The 18,008-nt window shown below is 37.1% G+C and overlaps 1 protein-coding gene across 1 annotated transcript in view; it reads left to right on the forward strand.

Moving 5' to 3' along the window:
• LOC102784717 (zeta-sarcoglycan) overlaps positions 1-18,008 on the forward strand; it is a 365,649-nt gene that overhangs the window by 234,004 nt on the left and 113,637 nt on the right. Inside the window, exon 3 of the mRNA XM_006790836.2 lies at positions 7,509-7,610. Within this exon, the coding sequence (XP_006790899.2) occupies positions 7,509-7,610 (102 nt within the window). The remainder of the gene's footprint in view (positions 1-7,508; positions 7,611-18,008) is intronic.

Consider the following 18,008-nt stretch of genomic DNA (forward strand, 5'->3'; position numbering starts at 1 on the left):
TCTATTTGTGTGCAGCTGTGGTCAACGCAACCCAGTACTTTAGAAAGGTTAATATTTGTCATCTGTGTGAAGCAGTCTCTCCCCTGTAGCTACATCATCATAACAGAAAGTTCACTTACTAAAGAAAGAAAAGCCCTTCCACAACGTGGGGCCAGGGTACACCCTTAACAGGCTGACAGTTCATTCAAAGAGAGACAGACAGACAACCACACACATGCATCCACATTTACAGACAATTTAGTATCTAACCATTTCTTGTAGACACAGGAAGCTGACCAGGTGGTTTGAACCCACAATGCTTTTGGCTTGAGATGACAGCGCCACTGCATCACGATGCGTTTAGATTCCAAAACTTGAAAATGTATACTAATTTATACACCATGATTAAGGTTCATACTATTGCATGAGAGTGGTTGGAACTTTTAGTTCAAGGTTAGTTTAACTATCTATTTTTGTGCTTGGTATTGATCTGGTGCCTTAGGTTATAATAGAAAACTTTCAGTTCCATGTGTGGGTGAGGATGATGTTAAATGGTCAGTTTCAACTGCACCTTCAGTATACAATAAACAACTAATGTAACACAGAAATGAAAAGACTTCACATTCTGAGAAAAAGAGACATTTCGTCAAGCTGTTTCTCTAGCCTGTCAGAGCTGCTGGAAGGCCAGCATATTTTGAAGACACTCTCTTGGAACAGTACTATAATTACTAGTGTGTTTAACTTGAACTCTGTCAATTTCTTATTTCTGTTGTTTGTTAGGGGTGTTATTTAAAAAAGTAATACATTACACCACAGAGAAAGTAATTCATTACATTACATTACTTTATTGTTACGGTGTTCAATTAACAGGTACAGCTATGGTCGCACACATCAACAAATAGTATTGACACCACCACTGGTATTGGATCAATACCAGCATGAACCTTTTTGTGGTGACTGTCTTGTCTACTTTATTTATAGCCTATAGAATATTTAAATAATGAAAACTGACACAGAGTGTTCAGAGTGTTATAGAGATACAGAGGTACATTCAGATTCTAAGTCTCCAAAAAAACTCAGTTACTGATACAGCTCATAAATCATGACACAATTCTATTCCTTACATAAGTTACCCTTATAGGTGAAAAGTATCAGTATCGCTATTGGCAATACTGGCCCTCTATTTACTTATTATCAAACTGATACAAAAATTTCTAGTACTGCACAGCACTACCGCTGATTTTAGCACAAGTGCTCAAGAAGAAGAAAGCTCGTTTAATTGACTTTTGTTTTCTTTCTATCTGCTTGATATGCAGATAAAATAATCATAGCAACGTGAAACTTCTGACCAGAAGCACAGTAGAAGCCTTGCAGTTTAAAAATATGCCTTTTCATCTGGCTGTGATTGTTATTCCCTCGTCAATCTTCTTGATTCCACATGGTAAGTATGAGAACTGATTGTTCAGTTAACAACAAATACTTCCCAACATGCGGTCTAGCATATGCAAAATTACTCTAGATTAAAGGAAACAAATAGGAAAGGATGAAAAGTACATTTTAGACTTTATATATTATTAACACATTACATCATTGATGGCTATAATTATGATCGCTTTTATAATAGTGGTTAGTCTCTGACCTTTCTACATCAGTGCTGATAGATGAGAATTGTCTGCTGATATTTAACAAAAAAAGGCCTTGTAGGTAAGTGAGCAGTTAAGCGGGTTGAATTCTTTCAAAGTGTTTTAGTGTGAAACAGATGGGGAATGTGCTGAGTTTGCATTAACAGCAAATGGCAGCAGCAACAGCAAATTAACAGAGCACATGGGAGAGGAATCCACAATGGCTAATTTTAAAACAGCATGAATTCGATATGTAAGCATGTCTCCAATAATAAACACATGGCTTTATTTTTTTATTTATTGTACAGTAAAAAGCCTGAAGTGGAAGGAGGACAATATACTTTTTTAATGTGCAATAGGGACAGTTATGGTTGAATTCTTTAGTAACTCTTCAATGGCTGCTTTGCTACTTGGCTGTTGTGAAAGCTAACTGGACACCTTGGTAATTTGCAGACATTAAAGCTTTACTTTAAACAAAATTTCAGCTCATATATGCAAAACACTTGACACTTGATAAAGGAAATTACTTTGGCTGCACTGCATATCATGTGTGTGGTTTAACCTTTTTAGACTCCATCCTTTAATCTGAGTCTGGCACTGTTAGAGTTGTGCTGGTGCGCCATAAAATCGAGTGAGTTGTGTAATATGTGGAAAAAGCAAGAAAGAAAGATAAGAGGTGCAGTGGAAGAGTGAGAGAAGAGAAAGATAAATAAAAATAAAAAATGCTATAAGTTCATATTTTTTGCCATGTGTTCCAGAAGGAGCTCTTAAGCTATTAATGCTTCATGTGAAAAATTGAAAGAAATTCTGTAATGTGACTTGGATTTTGCAGTTTGTAAAAATTCATAGATATGCCAAACTATCACCTACAAATGGTCATTTATATTACTCACTAAGCATTCACAGAAATTCTTTTGAATTCAACTGTTATTCAGTGGTATATCAAAATTAAAAGGTCCAAATTAACTTTTAAAAAAGTTAACATTTTGCCATACAACGCTTTTTTTAAAACCTTCACATAGTATCTCAGTTCAACAAGCCAAGGAGCAACCAAAGCAGTTTTATAGTTTCCCAATTTGTGCATCCCTTAAGCAATTTTTCCAGCTGTTTTTTTCTAACCAAAGGTGACACTGTACTCACTCCCTCTTGCTCTCTGTTTTTCTCTGGGTCTACTTGCTGACATAAAAGGTTGTATGAAAAATTACAACACTCCTGAATATTAGAAGCCCCTGCAAAATAGTTTCCCAGCCTATCCATCATCGCAGGGACACACAGACCTATTATGTGTCTTTGCACGTGCATGTCTATGTTTGGACACTGAAACGTCATTGTGGTAAACATGTCTTTCGTTTGTATACGACTGGTGTGGGTGTACTGTGTGCATAACCTTGCATATGGTATTGTTTCATCTAATGGGACAGTTTACTAGTTAACCTCGTCATGATGAGGGAATCCATCATTCCCTTTAAAGGCACTGGGTTGAATAGGACGTCTATAAATGTGCACATTCTGTTTACCGTACTTATAGGGAACACAAACACGCCCATTCTAGGTATGTTGCATCAACCCAACAGCACCCCTACCACAGCTTTACATGGGATTCCCGACAGGATAGATGTGTGATTGCAAGTAAGGCCATCACACTGTTTCTCTATTAAGCTCTAGTACAGCAGTGTCAATATTGGCCTGGCAAAATGTCCAGTTAGAGGTGCTAGGTGGGTTTGGAAAACATGAAGGAGGCTGAAGTTTTTCAGCCTTTCCTGCTGGTGAAGAACTCCCCCATAGCTATTCACACTAAACCAGAGTGGTTAAGTAATAGATCAATAGTTAAATGACAGAAAAATTCATGTTTTTTTTTTTTTTTACTGTATAGTATAGACATTTTGGTTAAAACAAGAAAATCTTCATCAAACAACAAAAACTTTAGGTTTTATAAATAGAGGACAATCTGGGCAGTCAATTACAAGACCGTTTTCTGTTTTTCACACATTTATCATGTAAAAGAACTGACATATGCTGTTGATATTGCACTTCTTTATCTTAATATAAGATATCCCATGAATTAAGTGTATAGTTAAAAATTGAAGTTTTACTTGTCCAGCCCACTTTGGCCCTCGATGTAAAATCACTTTGACATCCCTGCTTTAGAAATATAGGTTAACTGGTCTTAAAAACATTCTGGTATTTGAAATGCTGCATCATGTTTTCATGACTTGAGTAAGAAACAGTAGTTCATGTTTTGAATATCATGCTTTTTCATTTATCATACCTGTGTGCAAGCAACACCATTACTACCTGGCAACTTCTTATTTATGGTTGTTACTCTTTCACAAGAAGACCCTTCATTATTGTATTTCAAAGACTTTGCGGTTTTAAGGAAGTGTGTCTTTGACATTTGATATATCTTTTAAAGTTTTCATATATGGCAGCCTTTTTTGTATATTTGCCTTTAACCACTCTCTTTATTTAAAGTAAATAGCATTGGTGAAAAAGTAGTTAACCCTGAAGTGTTTTGTGTTTAAGGGTTTATTGATTCTGAAAACCTCCCTCAGGTCTTTCTCAATATAGGCCAAGAGTGCAAGTGGGAGAAGATTGCCTTAAGGGCTTTCTAACAGAATTATTTTCTTGTTCTTTTGCATCTGGTTTTCAGATACACTTTGGTTTGATGTAGGCAAGAAAATGGCTTGGTTAGGTTTAGAACAATCGTGGTTCAGGGTTAAAATAACGTTAAAAAATATCTATTTCAAAAAACTATCTACAACAATAGCTCGGACGTTTCATAAGCTCACACTTATTTCCAAAATAAGTCAGTACTAAGTAAGTATAGAGGCAAGGTAGTGTACCTTACTGTGTAATGATGACACAGAAAATGTATCTCCAGTAGGTATTTGGGGGACAAGCACCTGTAGATTTCTTAGCAATGAAGCAAACTTAGTTGAAAAAGACATACAAAACATGTAGATTTCCATTCTCTTATTAGCCATTGTAATTAAAGAATGTTGGCAGATAAAATGTTTCTTTGGTCACTAACTCTTCCTACAGGATGAGAATTGGTAAACACATACATCTTCAGCTGCTGAAGGTTCTTATTGATATCACATATTAGACATCTTCATATTCTCTAGCAACCACATAGCACCAAGCTAAAATGATCTTTTTATACTTGCACCTACAACAAAGAAGGTATAAGGCATGGCTTGGAAAATATTATTTTTTTCATTAATGAATGGTTACTGTTATCCAACAGTTATCCAACAGTAAGGTCGGTAATTATATATTTATTTGGGGGGTTCATGTATGCCCCCCCCCCTCCCCCCCCTCCTCCCCCCCCCCCCCCCCCCCCGTACATGTTGTATGAGATCAACTCTATACCATTACTCATTGTTTTCATTGTTTTGTCCTACAAATTTCTCCAAGTTGCTCTTACAACCAACTTGCACTATTACAATTTGAAAGGCTCTGCTGCTTTGCTGTTGCTAACAATTAATGATAATCAATGGGATCAGAATCACTATTTCCATGAACACTTTGTCAAACATTTTGAGCATGAAAAGAAAACTGGAAGCCAAGCAGGCAAGACTAATCTGTTGTCACTGAATAACACATATTTCAGTTGAAGCTGGAAAAGGTTCAATACAGAATGTTTTAGTTCCACCTCTGAAAAAAAGTCACTTCACAGACTGTCTGACTCATAAAACTTCAAATAGCAATTGCACTGCGAAGTAATGAGGCAGTAAGACAGTTGCCATCTCCCCAGCCTCTATTTACTTTGTTTAAAATTTCTTGATCATTTTTCCAATTTTTGTAATTTTTTAAACCTACTTTTTTAAGCATTTTAACTCATTTCTTTTGATTAGTAAACCCTTCAGAGTTGTTTTTATGCTTAATAACTGAATAACTGACAATAATAAATGCTCAACAACTCTTACGGAATCAAAAAGACTCACCAAACTCTAACAATGCTATATTCAACACATCTGTTACACATTTATGGACTCTGCACTCTCCTAACCACCGATCTGACATACTACAGGAGCTGCCTTTTTACTCTATTAGAGGCTTGACTTTCTTCATACCCGGCATGTCTGTTTTAAAGGAACTGAATTTAACCATTTAAGTCTGATATAACGATATTCTGAGTATTCATTCATGTCGATTAAGTATTAAGCCATTTTTATCAAACATAGTCAGCAAGCTCATCAGAAACATTGCTTTGATGTGAGCAGAAGCACAAGCCTGAAGCTGCTTTTATGGTCGAGCAGAAGTAGGACAGCACGTCTGCCTGCAGTGAGCTTTGTTGTCAGATGGAGGCATTGTACCAAGTATGTGGTACAGCAGGTCTGTGGGCCATTCTTGTAAGGAGAGCAAAGTTATGACATACAAAGTGCTGAAGTGGAACTGAGTGTTAAAAACAACAAAAATTTCCTCTGCAGCCTCTGTCTGTGCTTTTGATGCTGTAATTTTTGATCTTTGAAGTTTTTACTCTTCCGGGCGAACTCCGCTGTTGCGCCTTTCTCTATTTCAGCCCACTTGTCAACCAATTGACATTCGACAATCGCTTCTGTCATCTGCTTCCAGCGTCGCATAGTCAGGATCTTGGAGAACTGCATTGGGGGGTGTCGGGGGGGGGGGGGGGGGGGGGGGGTGAAAACCCCCCTGTCTGGCCCGTATCATGTATGCATATAGACACATTCGTGAGACCATAAAACCAGATTTAGTCAGAGCAGTGATGCGCATATTTATATAACCCTTAGTTATCATAAGAGCTTTTAGAAATTTAAAGAAAACATTAATTTATAATCATCAAAATCTTTCTTGGCAGTTATTGTAATGGCAATACAAGTTAATAGCAGTTCACAGTCAATGCAAAGTGAAAGAAGGTTCATTTTAGTACAAAGCCTTTCTTAGAAGAGGGTTACCACAACACATCCTTCTTACAGTTATCCTCTTTTTCATTTGCCAAACTTCATGGATTTCTTTCATATGTCTTTCTGACCAGCTAAAATTTGTTTCTACTGTTTTGTTTCCGTGTTGTAAACTATATGGTTATCTGCCACTCCATTGCGTTGACTAGGATAAAGCAACTATTGCGTTAGCATAGAAAAACTAGAGCTCTCATGAGACTTTGTTGCTGAATGCCAAATCAATAGAATATGTGTATCCAGTTACACATTGTTTGTCATTAGTTATTTCATAATTACATAACATAATTGGTGTTGAATTAAATGCTAACGTAATAAATGATAAAAGATAATGATTCTCCATTGATAATTAAATATAATATTTATATATTGACCGTTGATGAACCCAGGATTTGAGAATAAATGCTGTGCCTAATATTACTGAGTATTTGGTACCTACAGAGCCTTAAAAGCTGTCAACATATTTTCAATTATTTCCATTTAAGATCTTCAGGTATATATAATTGTGTCAAGTACTGCTATTCACACTAATTGATAAAGCAAAAGAAAAAAAGCTTAAAATTATTTATTTATCCTCCATGTGTTGCATAGGAGCTTGGATTTTGTAAACTTAGCTCCCTTAAATGTATGTTTTTATGAAATATATTTATTAGTAGATGAATAAGGGGCAACCACATTAACTATAGGCATTCAACTGTTTAAGTAGACATGCAATTTTGTGGAAAACACTCCAACTGTGCCAGCATGGGAGTGTTTTTCCCATGCTGACACAGTATGCGCAATAAAATGAAGGGAAAAAAACTGTGTGTGTTTGTCTGCTTGTGTGTAATATCATTGTACACTTTAATAATACATTGTTGTGCCATTTTTAATATATATAATAGACAAGCAAAGCAAAACACTGGATGAGAATTTCATTTGTATTGTTTTGGCTTGTCATCAACTTTTTAAAAACTGTATTTTTCTATCTCGTACCTTTTTCTAGGATGGTATGGGGAATCTCCGGGTGACCAAAGAAGGAGTGAGACTTGAAGGAGTGTCAGAATTCTTATTGCCTTTATATGTGAAAGAGATCCAGTCTCGTAGGGTAAGAACACGTCCATTTGTGTGTGAACATTTGCATGTATATGTATATATAACATTATGTGTGTCTGTGCTCGATACTGCTAAAAAAAAAGCCCTGCCCCATTATAGAAGAAAGATATATGAGTTGATTGCGTGGCTCTGTGTACACCTCTGTATTCCAGCCTCTATAATTAGCAGACATCAGATGATGTTCCCTGCAGTCAGGGTCTATTTGTTAGGTGTGTAACATAATATAGCTGTCTCCATTCATCATACACAGAGTCATCATTGATCTCGGCAGCTAAGGCAACATGGAAACTTACTTTACAACGACACTTGTGTCAGTGTGTGCACATGTGCTTGTTTATGTTTTTATATGAAAACTGCCACAAAGATATTGTATGGGTGTATTCATGTTGAGCGAATGTGATTCGAAGAGGCTGATATTCAGTTGCACAATAAGAGATTAATGGTACGGTAAAGTAGAACAGAAAGAAACAGGACAATACATTTATGAATGATACCCCATTTTTTATTATTGTTTTATTAGTGTTCAACTAAAATTCTAAGATAAATGTGTATAATCCCAACATTGCTCAGAGATGTTCTATTATCCAGATAAAGCTAATGGTTCTTCACATGAAGTGTGACAAGTAGGGTTGTAGAATAAGTAAAGGGGGATGAACACAAATGAAGGGGAAAACAAAGTAATTAAGGGAGAGAACAAAGAAGAGAAGTGAAAAAGGCAGAAGTGTCATAAATGTTTTTAGTTGGATTCACATTCACATTGTTGCATAATATGGCATGATAATCCGAAGAAATTTGAAAGAATCAAGAAAAAAAAAATGTTGTGGCGAGCTCAGACAAGGAGGAAACAGAGGTGTCCTTTGGTCTTGCTTCCCGCGAGTTAGCCAGGGAGCACAGCCGTTTATTAGCATTCACAGAAACACAACAACAACAAAAACACGCTCTCTCCACCCAGAAACGCACAGTCGCCGAGAGAGCGCGTCACCTGTAATCATGGCAACATAATTCTGCCGCCTGGAACAACAGAACATAGCTGTCAAACCCCAAACAGCCCTGAACCGCTACAATATATATTTTAAAGTGCGTTTGATCACTTGTCACAAAGAGGAAATCTGACAAATGCTTGTTTAAAAATTCCATTAGTCATAAATTAGGCAAATAATAAACTGAGCTCACATTTTTATACCCAAATTTGAACTTCTGAGAAATGAAGCAACGATAATATTCAAAATTACATTCATTTTGACTGATCCCATAACATTCAGCATAATATTCAACAATTATTCAATTTTCTGTTCAGGAATGCAAGTAAACTATAATTTGGCATCTCAATCAAAAACTAATAATGTGCATTGCTATTTTTTCTGCTTTTTTGTCCTCATTACTCATTCACTTGAGTTCATACATGAGCTGAAGTTATTGAATTAACCTACTCAGTAGTTTGATGTAATAATTCCTAATGGCATTCCGAAAGTAAAATGATTTACTTGATGGATATTGTTTCTAAACACTGTAGCTTCTTTCTATTCAACAATATATATCTTCAGAGATGTCAGAGAAATTGCTGTTAATGTATTCCAGCATTAATATTTATCAAGTGTAATCTGCCATCTTACTGTATTCCCCTGAATACTTTATTACGCACTCACATCAGCAACTTTATCTCAATGTCCTCTCTCTAGTATTGCCATGAATGACGCAGTATTGTCTAATCTGAACATAGAAACTGAAGTACAGTAGTCCCTCGTTTATCGCGGGAGTTGCGTTCCAAAAATAACCCGCGATAGGTGAAATCTGCAAAGTAGCCAACTTTATTTTTTACGATTATTATAGATGTTTTAAGGCTGTAAAACCCCTCACTACATACTTTAGACACTTTTCTCAGAAAGGCACAAACATTTTCTCTCTTGTTTAAACACTCTCAAAGTTCAAACCTTCGTAGTAAAATCCAGTATTATAGAATGAAACCAAACAACATTTCGTCGACATTGTTGTGTTTGTTGGAGAAAACTGACAAACATACAGTACAACATATCATAGTCACACTGCTAGGGATAGAAGATTTATGTAAATTTGACAAGCTGAACGCATCCCGTACTGTACAGGAGACTCGGCATAAGATTGATTGACAATGGTCTACAGCCACTCAGGACGCAGAACACAATGCGCTATAAAACAAAAAAAACAAAAAAGGTGAACCGCGTTATAGCGAGGGACCACTGTACATGTTATTAACCTTGTCTCACGAAGTCCCTTAGTAAAATTTTCTTGGTAGGTATAAAGCCAATTTAAGTCACTTGAGCACAAAACACATCATGACAACAGGTGACAAACTATGTTGTTGACAGAGTGATAACAGTTTGCTTATATGTGTTTTTTTAGCAACAGACTGTGTGCTTTGGCTGTATGTGATTTTCTACTATTGTGTCTCTGAGTCATCATGTGCACCTTTTTAAATAGCTTTCATACGTTTACCCCCAAATGTTTCTCCTTTACTTTATTTTGAATAGATATTGATGTTTTGTGTTTCTGTGAAGGCCGAGGTATAGTTGTGTATTTGCAAGTTTGTGTGCTTGAGCTGTATGAATACATTGCTTTACATGAAAGCAAACAGCAGGTTGCCCTCACATTTTCTAAACAGCATGCATGCTCTTATTTTAATATTGACAGTTGCCACACTTTTACTGTGAAGTTTGGTTGCATTCAGGGAGAGCATGTTGCATAAGAAGTACCCCCCCCCCCCCCCCCCCAAAAAAAAAAAAAATAAATAAAAAATTAATAATAATAATCTCCTTAAGGACCTTAGTTCTACTGCTTGTTTTGTGAACAGATACAGAACCATAGTAAGGAATAGAAAAAGTAATAAGCCTAGGAGGAAAAATAAGGTGCAGGAGAAAATGCTGTGATAAGGGATTATATTGCAAAGTTAATTAAAAAAAAGCTACAAATGTCGCTTTATCTTACACTGTTTAGCACCTGCTGGGCAGTACAACTCATATGATTTTTCCTGGATACATAACAGAAATTTTGTTGCATCTAATTTAAAGAGAAAACATTTCCCCCAAATGCAAAGGCTAAAATGCACCTGATGACAAATTTCCTTTTCAAAAGTTTTTTCTAGTAGACAGTCATTCCAAAGTTTAAATTGTGCAATGACATACCCCACAACTTCTCATAGAATCGAAACGATCACTGAATAAATATCCATAACTTTCCATGACACAGCATGCCCAAACTTAACCATAAAAAAAACTACCATGAATAAACAAATATGCAATACTAATGCCTTTACTATATAAGCTGGCCCTAATAATTACATAATGGAATAAGCTTCCTTTGAAATCATAAACATAGGACATTATGAATTGTTATACATGATATTTGGTCATCTTGTCTCTTTTCTACAGTCTGCAAGTATGTAATAGTTCAAATCACACCCATTCACAACCTTTGTAAATACAAATTGTGTTGTTTGTGTATTTATTTATTGGCACGTGGCTATAGTAGTACGAAAAACTTAAAAGCTCATTAAAGACAAAAGAACAGCAAAGTTATTACTATGTATCAGCATACATTTTGTTTAAAAAAAACAACCAAGAAAATATTGTTCACTGAAAGAACAACTGAAATATATTGAAATATAGTGACTTTCTTCTGCTCCCTTATTCTCAAGGGGTAGCTCCACATTTTTGATTTGACAGATTTTTACGCCAGATGTGTACAGGATATGTTATCCTGCGAAATTATAATGCAAATCTAAGACACTTTGAACATTTTAATGATGTGAAATACATCTGTTGCTCTGACAACACTGCCTATTTTAGCTTGTATTTGCTCTGCAGAATAAAATGCAATGTATATAGAAAAATCCATAAATATCTATGCAGCTGAAAACGTCAGTATTCTTAGTGCTCTTAGTGGACTTTTTAATGCTTATGTATGCACAACCATCAGGGTTCTGTCATTGGTGTTTTCCAGAGTGTTCCAAAATAGATGTCTGCAATTAATGCAGATAGTGATGTAGTTCAGCATTTATTATTTTGCTAATATTTCTCAACTGCAGATAACTTTTTTTTTTTTTTGTCAGAACAAAACTTTTTATTAAATACATACCATCCCTTTTCTCCAACCAGGTGCTTCCAATCTATGAAATGTAAATGAATGGTCAAGAAATGCACAGATACATTAAATTAGGATTTGGTTTAAGTTTATTCAGCCAACTGAACTTAAATGAGTAGTCAGCTGTACGAAGTTCTGCAATAAAAAACAAACAAAAAAAACCTCCTTAGACAAAGAAGATTCAAGTGTTGGCAACCATGGTAGGAGATTGCTACATTAATTAATACTCAGAGGTTTTGTATAGTTTGGGCGATACAGTATTTCTACAAGCCATCAAAAAGAAGGGAAGAGTTAGAAAAAAAACCCTCACAAAAATGGGGCCACAAAAAGAGGGGAGAAAATAGAAAATAGAGCCTGAAATTGTGGGATCAGTGGGAGGCTTCAGCTCAGATATGTGTTTAGCTGTTCACCAGAAAAAGTCTAGGATCTGAAGAGGAAAAATATTTGATTGTAATAAAGAATAAATTTCAATCAGAACTGTGACAAATTTATTTTTCACTAAATGATTTGTTCCCATAATATGAGCCTAATTTTCAACACAACTGTTTGGTGTCCAAAAGACAGTTTGATAATCCAAAAAAGTAAATACATACTGCAAATATGAAAAGTTTAATAGCTTTTTCAATTTTAGAAAAAAATATATGATATAAAGAAATGTAAAAGAACAGAGGAAAAGGATGAAGATGACATCCCTCCCACACAGCTGTATTATGTCTTGCTCAAAAACATCACATCTTTACACACAAACATTTTGCATAATCGAGGCCATCCCCCAGCAGTGCATTGTCAGAGCATTAAATGGAACATTGTGACTCCAAGTGAGAGCTAAATACAGAAAACTGCATATAAACCACACACTAACAGAAAGAGAGACATGGGGAGAAAGTAGATTGGAGGGGTGGGTTGTATAAGCTGAGTGCAAGAAAGACAAACATAATCGCTGAGAGAGGAAGGGAAGGAATAGAAAAAAGAGGGAAAGGAGGTCACAGTGAAGTAAAGAAGTGAGAGGGAGGCAAAGAGACACATGCAGGTATAAAGAACAACTTCAGAAAGACTGAAAATACCAGATCTAACTATGCCAAGTTTAACATCCCAACATGAATTGCAATTTTTAGCATGTTGTTTGTAGACCTCTGATTGTGTTTCACATTTTTATTTTCTGGCTTTAAATTTGAAGTACATTGGGAAAGACAAATGGTATAAATACAGTGTATTTTTGTTGCATTGCTGTGTAGGCTGAGTGTGAGGTCAGATAAATCAGCATTGCTCACAAATTTGGCAAAATAAACCTTTTAGCAAACTTATTTAGATTTGTTTTTAAGCCAGGTTTTAATGATGTGCTCAGAGATTTTGGGGGAGAAACAGTTGGAGGTTATGCTGTTTGTGTGTGTGGGGGTGTATGTGCACATGCACATTTGCAGGTCATGATCATATACCAGAAGAACAAATGAGGAAGAAAATAACACCTAGAGCACAACTAAACCATCAGCACACATTCCCAGTGTTTGAGTACTTCCCAGCATACTTGTATGGTGTACCCAGTACATATAAAGGCTGTGTGGGCACAGAATGAGGCCCGTAACAGATTAATGGTTAATCCAGGTGCCAGCCATGCTTGGAAGACACCAGACACATTAGTTTGTATGCATTCTGACAGTAAATGTAGAGCTGCATAGTGTAGGACACTTGCTGCTTCCACTTAATTTTTGCTGAGCAATTAATCAAAAATTAATTAAACCCAACATTCAGAATTAGTAATCTATGTGATCTGACTAATCTAAGTACTTCTGTTTTTTTTTGTTAATGTTTTCCTCAGTGGATATGTTGTCATGTGACTCCACCCCATCCAGCTTGTGTCACGGAAGCAATATAAAGAAAAAAGTTAAACACTGAGCCTAAACCACAAGTCAAACAGCCTATACCAAACAAAAATGCAACATATTTGAACACATTTTGCAAAGATGACTGTGACATGAATGAGGACCCGCACACACAGTTCACATGTTACTACACGTTTTATTTGTTTGTGGATTTTTTCCAACACTCGGTCGGATGTGGGTGTGTGCCAGCCACACGCACAACCACAGCTCAGGTCCTGGCACATCGTTCATAGGGGAGACATGATCAACTGATGGAGCTCAGGTGTGTGTCAGCCTCCCCTGACCCCCACCCCAGCCCACCGCTCCACCCCTCCCCTGCAGCTGAGCCACAAACCACAACCCGCCACAACGACATTGAACAAAAAGAAATTAAATGTAAAACCTGTGGAAAAAAACTGTTTTAATAATCAAAGGTAATACCATTAATCTGTTTCAGCACCTGGAGCACACTCATTTTAGCAAAAAATATCCTAGCTTTAATAGCTGAGCAAATTTAAAGTACAAAATCTCCTTTTACTTCCCTCCTGAATCTAAAACTCGGTGTTTATTAGACTAAAAGTCAAAGGCTTTGGGATGATGTTAAAAGTAGCTTTCGGGGATGCTTCATGGTGTTTTGGTGTTTTTCAACTTTTAGTCCTTCTGTATTTCACTCTTTCTATTTTACATCCACAAAGATCTTTCCCTAGTGACACACAGATACATGACTGCATCCGTTCACATACACACTCAAACACTGACTCTTGCCAGTAGGTCCTATAATTGTCCCCACAGGGACCCCATGAGGACCTATCACCACCACGGGAGGCACACAGAAAACTTCATTTATTCTGTTCTTGCTGTCCCTCTCTTTTTGATTCAGCTTTTCTTTTATGTGCCTCTGTTCCCTTTTATTAGGCCTTTCTCTCTCTACCCCCTGTCTATGACATTTCTTTCTCTCTGGCACTGTACCCTTCTTGCTACGTCAGTTCTTGGTCTGTATTTCTCTCTCAATCCTGTACTGATGCTAGCTCCCCAGAGACAGGCATAGTTAGATGTAGTAGACTGCCTGGATAGGGCTTCACTTCCTGGGAAGGAAAAAAAAATACCTGCACACACAGTGGAGATCTATATGTAAAAGGAGTTAGGTAAGGTGTAGGAACAATCATGTCATATGGAGCAAAACCTATTAAAAAAAACAAAAAAAATGGAAAAGAGATGTGTGAGATTGAAAAATAGGAACAATGATATAAAATGACAACAAAAAAGTTCAAAGCAGCAATCATTAAAGAACTCCAGTCTTCCATGTCCTGTACTGCAGCTTCAAGGAATGCTGAAACATACAGGGGATGGGTGCCATAACTTTATTTTTTGCTGTTTGTCAGTTTTAGATTTATTACTCCTTCTTTCTGCCTCATACTTTCTCTGTGGTTCTCCTCTGGGGACCTGAGCTAGCTGAAACTTCTCCAACTCCGGCGCTGTAATTGAATAGCAGAGAGTTCTAATGGAGCATTAGGCTGTTCCTGTCTTGGCAGGACCTATTGATTTTGACTTTGCAGCATTGTAAACAGTCTCAGATAAATATAACTGAACGGATGCAGACCTTAGTATAAACTATGAGTCTGAGGCTGTTGCTGTGGAACTGTTGCACTGTGGCTGGTATCACGCGGTTTTGCTTGACGTTGATAGCATGTGACTTACGAGAGCTCACGCTCACAACTTTCTCAGAAGGATAACTGCATGTAATGTTTTATTCATTTGTTTTCGTGTTTACATCTTTTGTTAATAATTAAGAAAAGGTTTCAAAGCTCAGCTGTCAAGTACACTTGATTTTAATTAAAATCACCTGAAGCACATGGTGTAGGTTGGTTTCTTTATAGTTTTTCATTACGCTATTTTATTTGGGATAGAGCTCGGCATGCTTTTATGTCTACAGCGCTATTTATCTTTGTTCATTGTCGTTCCATCAAAGGGTCACCTTTCATTAAAATGAGTAAATGAATAAAATAAAACATGATAAAAATTGGACACACTGTCAAGTACAATAGCTAGAAATATTGTATTTGAATTGTTTGTGATATGGGTCATTGAAAGTGCACAGCAGAGAGAGACTGATGCAATTTGAGGGATATTAGACACGGTCAGTATTTCATTATGCACAGCATAGCAATAGCAATATTTTTATTTTTTAAATTCAGAACATATTTGACTAACTTTACAAGGTCCTTAAATTTTGCCAGGCTAGAACAGTCGCTCTCAAACTGTGGGGCAAGCCCCGTGTTAACCGGCATAGAGTCACTGCAAGATGTGCTGTTATATTCGATTCTATGTTTGTGTCTGTCCTGTCTGGGCAAATGTCCAAATTCCTGTGTGTCCATTGTACAAGTCTCTGATACATATGTGTGTCCCAGATGTGGTCATGACCCATGTAAAAATAGACTCCATTAACATTTAATAGCATTTTTTAGAATGTCAGAAGAATGAAAGTCACATTGGCCCTAGAGACGAGAGAGGAAACGAGACAAAATGAATAAGAATATTAATCCCTTGCTCTTAAAGACCATTCAATTCCTCCCTCGAGCTGCTGTCTCAGAGGTCACATCATCTAAAAGCCACAACAAATCCCCTCATCACAAAACTTGACTGGAGAGAAAGGGCACATCATGCCATACCATGTTAAATCTAAGAATTTTAATAATGCTGTCATTAAAATGAAAATCGCTTGACCTAAAGTCCATCAAAATACTCTTCCAAGTTTCTTGTCAAGTTGTAACTCTGCCTTTGGCAGCAAACCAAAAACCCTGCATTAGCCAACAAGATGGTGTTGTAGCATCCAAATGCTTTATCCTACATATTTATATGGACAACATCAAAGTGAATTAAACTAACTCAGCATAGAACTTTTAATTTGTGTGCAGAGTACTGAGCTCTACTGCACTTTCATAGCCACGAAAACTGCAAGGATGAATATAATTTAATAAAAAAAAAAGCCTGCTAAGGAGATTAGTGTAATAATATTGGCCTATATTATTGAAACCTTGACACAATGTAAAAAGGGGAAAATAAGACTGGGGTATTTTCCTAAGCCTTTCCTTTCTAAATCTGACTCAACATGCTTACTCTAGTGCTAATGTTGAAAAAGCAATACCTTCTCTTGAACAACTCATTTCCTTATAACCAGTCCTGGCTCAAGGCAGCACATCCCTCGACATCCATAATTGCTGCATTGCTGGCATAAAGACAGTAGTAACTATTGAGCACAAGGCTATCAACTCTGTGCCAGCACTCCAGTTAACATCTGATTTAGTGAACTACACACACTCAGGGTCATTCATAGCTGGCCGGGCTTCTTCTTGAGTGCTGTTTTATTTTCGATTTTATTACCTAAATCTAAAGTTAGCCCCATTTAGCACTGTGCTTGTTCTATCCTTCAGTAAAAAACCATGACCTCAGATATATTATGGCAGCCATAATTTATGCAAAAAGAAGAATCGCAATGCTTCGCTTTAAAGCATGAAGAGCTGATATTTCTCTGTATTTTCAACTTTGAATACCCTCCAATCTTGGTTTCTGAGTAGTAATTGGCATAGTGATCAGGCGAGCAGATAGCTTTGTACAGTCAAATTTATCTTTTAGCCCATAGATATTTTCAATGATAGCATCAGTGGAAAAATGAGGGCCTATATTGGGTAAAGGGACAGCCAAGATAGAGATGTTTCATTCTCAACCACGGAGTGCCCGTTTACTGAAGTGTTTTAAAGCATGTGTTGAGTGTAATCACCAGGTCATGTAGACTGCATAATCTGTCATGAGAGGAATTTATTTACCGTACTTGTCGGGCTATAAGCCGCTACTTTTTGTACAAGCTTTGAACCCTGCGACTTTTAGACAGGTGCGGCTTTTCTAAGGATTGTCCATGATTTTTGTCATATCGTAAGACGATTTGTTTTGTTTGTTCCACTGTTGTATGGCACTACGTTGCCTGGCGGAAGGATCGGGGTTCAAGAATGGTATGTTGGTCACATGTCCGTCCGCCAGGCAACGTAGTGCCGTACGAAGTAGCGCGAAAAACAAACTTGAAAGTAGCGCTACGCGTTCAGCGGGAGGCGTGGATGATGAGCGGCGATAAACTTGCGAAAAGCAAGTTATGCCCAACTCCACCAGTGGATTCTGACAGCGTGGAAAAGTGTGAAAACATCCATGATCACCAACGGATTTCGAAGGGCTGAACTGCTGCATGATGGAGAGCAGGACACCGCCACGGCCCTTCAGAGGGTGTTCGACTCTGACACTGACAACGAGGATTTGTTTGGTTTTGAAAGTGACAACGAAGGAGAGAAGCGGAGAGTGGATGACGAAGCCATCCTGAGCCTGTTTGTTTCCGACACTGGAGAAGAGGACTTTGGTGGTTTTAGTGC

This window comes from Neolamprologus brichardi, chromosome 6 (genome assembly GCF_056152115.1).
Source record: "Neolamprologus brichardi isolate AB-2024 chromosome 6, ASM5615211v1, whole genome shotgun sequence".
Classification (NCBI taxonomy): domain Eukaryota; kingdom Metazoa; phylum Chordata; class Actinopteri; order Cichliformes; family Cichlidae; genus Neolamprologus; species Neolamprologus brichardi.